The 5,701-nt window shown below is 49.3% G+C and overlaps 1 protein-coding gene across 1 annotated transcript; it reads left to right on the forward strand.

Moving 5' to 3' along the window:
• The first annotated feature begins 248 nt into the window (after window positions 1-248).
• Window positions 249-964, forward strand: LOC136502789 (uncharacterized). The gene has a single exon (XM_066498034.1). The coding sequence runs from the start codon at window positions 250-252 to the stop codon at window positions 877-879; it is 630 nt and encodes a 209-aa protein (XP_066354131.1). The 5' UTR covers window position 249; the 3' UTR covers window positions 880-964.
• The last annotated feature ends 4,737 nt before the right edge of the window (window positions 965-5,701 follow it).

Consider the following 5,701-nt stretch of genomic DNA (forward strand, 5'->3'; position numbering starts at 1 on the left):
ATACGTACAGGCCGGCCGGTCAGTATCACTATGCCCAATCACACAATCCACGTCTGTCTACTGATCTGGAAAAAGTCCCATTTCGCTTTGACCCTCTAACACTAGCTATATAACCCCCTGCAATGCATTGCATCTCTTGTCCATCATCAGTTCATCACCAAGTTTGAGCATCGATCAAGTCACAAGAAACACACACAGCTAGCCAATCCACAGCACATATACAGTGTTACAGAAACAACGACGATGACAATGGCCGCCGCCGCTTGGACGACAAGGAAGGCTGTGAGCTCGAGCAAGGCCTTCTGCCCCCGCGTCGTCCAAGCAAGGGTGACGGGCGGCTCCCCCACGCTCGCTGCCCCAGCTCCCCTTGCAGCGCCGTCGCCAGAGCTAGCTCAGGCGACTAGCAAGGCGGTCGGCGGCATGGCCATCTTGTCCTTCTCCTCCCTCTCAACCTCGTTCTTCCTTCCTTCCTCTCCGTTGCTCCAGCTTCGTCGGCATCCCTGCGGCATGGCCGGCAGCCTTCTCCTTGCTCGTCGACCAGATCTGGGAATGGGCGGGCCGGATCTGGTGGTGGCGGGCTGGATCCGGCCCCCCCTGGATCTTCGCACGACCGCCGGTGTCACTGGCGACGACGGCAAGCAGAGGAAGATCAGGGTCCCGAAAGGGTACCTCCCCATAGTGCTGGTTCGCGACGACGACGAAGGTGAGACGAGGGTGCTGGTGCGTGTGAGCGACCTCAAGGAGCCGTGCATGGCCGCGTTGCTGGAGGCGGCCGAGGAACAGTTTGGGTACGGCCAGCAGGGGGTGCTCAAGCTCCCCTATGACGCGCTGCGTTTTGATCTTGTGGTTAGCATGGCACGCAAGTCCAATCAAAAGTAGCTACTGCTAGTAGATGGAATATGGAGCAGTTATGTGCATGAGTGTACACTGTTTATTTGCTGTGAAATGACGTAGATTCTTTTCATTTCTGGGTACGGTTCTACATGTTCTAGTTGTCTAGCTTGGACGGATACATTAGAGCCAAGTGATGTAATTGTACCGTAAATTGGATGTTTAAGAGATGAAGATATATGATGAGGTATGTTAAAGACGAATTCGATGTGCCGACTTATGGCTCCAAGATTTCTAACGATTTCATTTTCTGCCCCCGCGTCGTCCAAGCAAGGGTGACGGGCGGCTCCCCCACGCTCGCTGCCCCAGCGCCCCTTGCAGCGCCGTCGCCAGAGCTAGCTCAGGCGAATAGCAAGGCGGTCGGCGGCATGGCCATCTTGTCCTTCTCCTCCCTCTCAACCTCGTTCTTCCTTCCTTCCTCTCCGTTGCTCCAGCTTCGTCGGCATCCCTGCAGCATGGCCGGCAGCCTTCTCCTTGCTCGTCGACCAGATCTGGGCATGGGCTGGCCGGATCTGGTGGTGGCGAGCTGGATCCGAACCCCCCACCCCCTGGATCTTCGCATGACCACCGGATCCGGTGGGTCGACCTCGTTTTCGGCCCTAGCGGCCTGGGCTACGGCGACGGAGCTCATGGTGGCGGCTCGAAGGCTGCACAGGGCGGTGGTGCGGTCGGTGGACGGGCTGCGGTGCCTACCGTGTCCTGCTAAAAGGTCTTAATGGCTAGAGAGAGGGATGAATAGCCTATTAAGAAAAATTCTACAACAACACTAAGGCAAATGATTAGTAAATAAGATGGCGAAGTGAATTTTACGCTAGCACTACACTTGTGTTGCAAGCCACCTACCCAACTCTAAAATCTATGATCTCTATTATATCACAACAAGGCTAAGTCACTAATTTACACTTAGGTGAGCAAGCTAGCAAGAGAACTATTCAATTACAACAAGGTCTACACAAGTAAAGGCACAATGTAATACAAGAGAGTGGTAGAGAGGTATACCGTCGTGACAAGTGATCAGTCAATGAATACCAATTTATACCATGGAGACAATCAAGACACAATGATTTTTCCTCTGAGGTTCACTTGCTTGTCGGTAAGCTAATCCCCGTTGTGACGATTCACTCACTTGGAGGTTCACGCGGTAATTGGCATCACATGCCAAACCCGCAACTGGGTGCCGCACAACCAACACAAGATAAGGATCACACAAACCATGAGCAATCCACTAGAGTACCTTTTAGCTCTCCATCGAGAAAAGATCAAGAAACCCTCACAATCACCACGATCGGAGCCGGAGACAAGCACCTTCCTCTGCTCGACGATCTTCACTGCTCCAAGCCATCTAGGTGGCAACAACCACCAAGAGTAACAAGCGAATTTCCGAAGCGAAACATGAACCCCAAGTGCCTCTAGATACAATCACTCAAGCAATGCACTTGGATTCACTCCCAATCTCACAAAGATGATAAATCAATGATGTAGATGAGTGGGAGGGCTTTGGCTAAGCTCACAAGGTTGTTATGTCAATGTAAATGGCCAAGAGAGTGAGCTAGATCCATCCATAGGTCTTAAATAGAGCCCCCAACCAAATAGAACCATTGGGCTCACACTGCTCTGCCTCCACGGGGCGATCGGACGCACAGGTCGGGTCGATAGGATGTAGGACCCCAGCGTCTGATCCGTAGATCTATACCCGTCTTCCTTCCTTTGATTTTGCACCACGCGATCCCAACGGTCAGATTCACCCGCGCCAGCACTCAAGTGACGACCGAACGCATAAGAGACAGGACCGGATGTGCCAGTGCTAGCCCTACTCATGCGTGCGCCCGTGTCATGACCCAACGACCAGACGCGCCGCTCCCCACGGTAACCCAGCGTTAGATCGTTTCTAGTAAGCATCCAAAGGCGATTTTTCACAACCGGACGTGTCCGCTTAGGTGTGACCGGACCCAGGCCAGAGTCCGGTGCTTCTTCTCTATGCGCCAATGCTTCGCGACTGACATCAGCGTACGTCACCTTCTGATCGGACACAGGCCCTGTGTGTCTCATCACATTCACTGTTTAGCGTCCGATCAAAGGACCGAGGGCAGCCTTCACTGCGCGCCACTGACTGGACACGGCTGCTAATTCCGGTCGCTGCTAAAACAGCGTCCGGTCACCTCGAGATAGCTCCTTCTCAACTCCAACTTTGCCACCCTTGATCAAATGTGCCAACCACCAAGTGTATCATCCTGTGCACGTTTGTTAGCATATTTTCACAAACATTTTTAAGGGTGTTAGCACTCACTAGAATCTAAATGCATATGCAATGAATTAGAGCATCTAGTGGTACTTTGATAACCGGATTTTGATACGAGTTTCACCCCTCTTAATAGTACGACTATCGATCCTAAATGTGATCACACTCGCTAAGTGTCTTGATCACTAAACCAAAAAAGCTTCTATCAAGTTTCACCTTTGCCTTGAGTTTTTTGTTTTTCTCTTTCTTCTTTTCCAAGCCGAGCACTTGATCATCACCATGGTCACACCATCATCATGATCTTCACCACTTGCTCCATTACTTGGAATGTGCTACCTATCTCATGATCACTTTGATAAACTAGGTGAGCACTTAGGGTTTCATCAATTCACCAAAACTAAACTAAAGCTTTCACCTACGTCTTGGGAAACAACAGATTGCGGTGGCCGGATGCCAGATCCATGAGGGGCGGTCTGATCAAGGTTTGCTAGTGGCCCAACGCCGATCCTAAGATTGTGAGGACCTTTTGGCAAACTCGTTGCAACGGCCCCATGCATCTACATGGTCATTGAAAGCATCTAGGCCCCTAGTTGGGTTTTGGTGATTAATGACAATACGTGATTACTGTGACTAACGTGTGTTTTGCAAAAACAATTGAGTTAGGTCACGGTAATGGAGATTGATTGGGCAATCATGATTGTTATGATCCTACAATGGAAATCATTTTAGTTTTCAAAGGATGGACTAGTTCTAAGTGTCAATTGGAGTTGGAGAGACACTTAGAGTAGTTTAGGACTTTGTTTTTCCTTTGGCCATACTATTAAGGGGGGTACGAACGGGTAGCTTGACCTAGGTGAGTCTAGTGAGTTAGGTGTGGTGCACACTTGTCAAAAAACTAGCACTAGGTGGCTCCACAACAGCCCTTTGATCTAATAGAGCAAACTTTATTCACATATGTTCAAGAGTTGGAAGTGAATGGAGGGTCAAATACTGACCGAACGCTGGCTCAGGGTTCGGTCAGTTCATTTGACCAAGGTGAAAGCGTCTGGAAGTGACCGGACGCTACGAGGTCATGCCACCGGACGCTGCGAGGTCGACTCCAGTAAGGTTCCAGAGAGGGAAAATCATGACCGGACACGTCCGGTCAGTGCTGACCGAACACCGCTAGCGTCTGGTCACATTGTAATCACTAGAGCTCGGGTATACTGACAGAGCATCCGGTCAACATGACCGGAGCGTCCGGTCACCCCATAGAGGCACATAACGGTTCGTTTTTCAGCCGGTGTTATAAATACCACCTCCGCTCGTGTGTGGGGGTACTTTTGCTCATTTCGACAACTGAGAAACACCTTAGAGAGTGCCAAGAAGAGCAAGGTCCTAGTGAGGTGATTGAGATTTGAGAATCCCAAAGAGAGCCCTCATTAGTGAAGATCAAGAGTAGCAAAGTGTGCATCCACCTTCTCATTAGGCTTGTTGTGGTCAAGTGAGAGTTCATGTTTGTTACTCTTGGTGATCGCCATCACCTAGATGGCTTGGTGGTGATTGAGAGCTTGGTGATCATCCGGAGAGCTTATGGATGACCCAACTCACATTGTGAGCGGTTGTGGGTGATTCACCGCGACGGAGTGTCGAAGAATCAACCTGTAGAGAGCACTTGATCCTTGCGCGGATCAAGGAGGACCTACACCCTTGCGTGGGTGCTCCAACGAAGACTAGTGGGGAGTGGCGACTCTCCGATACCTCGGCAAAACATCGCCGCGTTCCTCTCTCTCTCTCCATTTACTTTGAGCATTTACTTTGAGCAATTCAATACTTGTCTTTACATTCATAGAATTGCCATGCTAGAGTAGGATTGAAATTTAGGTTGCAAGTCTTTTGTGCGGTAGAACACTTAGAAACACTTTCTAGCCACAAGGGGTTAATTGGGCTAACCGTAGGATTTAATTGTTGCGAAGAAATTTAAAATTAGCCCAATTCACCCCCCCCTCTTGGACATCTTGATCCTTTCAGTCATCATTAGGCACAACACTACTTGAAGCAGAAAAATACTTATGTATAGCACCTTTTTGTGATTGAATAAACTAATTTTCTTGTCTTTTTCATTTTCTTTTCTTAGCCCATGACAAATGTTTCTTAAGTAACATTCTATCGGGCCCAAACTTCTAGGGTCCTTTGTGTATTATGTATCAGTCCCTAGATCAGTAGCTGATACGCACAACTCAACAAGATTTATATCCAAAACCCTACTTTTATTGCTAATGGGGAAAACATGGTACATGGTTCGGGTTGCATAGCTTGGGCCACTGGCCTTATATCGTATATCAGAGTCAGCGGTTCTATGTCAACGTGGCTTCATTCCTACAAGCAGCTTGGAGTGCAGACGTAACCCTAACATTATTCCTATAGTGTGCTCCTATATTCCAATCATCGTAGTCCTAGTGTAACTCTCTCATATAGCTGTCTTCGTGTATACTCTGGGTATCCTATCCTTGCGTAGCTCCAGTAGTTTCCATCTTGGTATGTCCTCTTGTGGCTTCTCGCCTAAAACGTAGAATAGAGGGGGTTGAGTAC

This window comes from Miscanthus floridulus, chromosome 14 (genome assembly GCF_019320115.1).
Source record: "Miscanthus floridulus cultivar M001 chromosome 14, ASM1932011v1, whole genome shotgun sequence".
In the NCBI taxonomy this organism is placed as follows: domain Eukaryota; kingdom Viridiplantae; phylum Streptophyta; class Magnoliopsida; order Poales; family Poaceae; genus Miscanthus; species Miscanthus floridulus.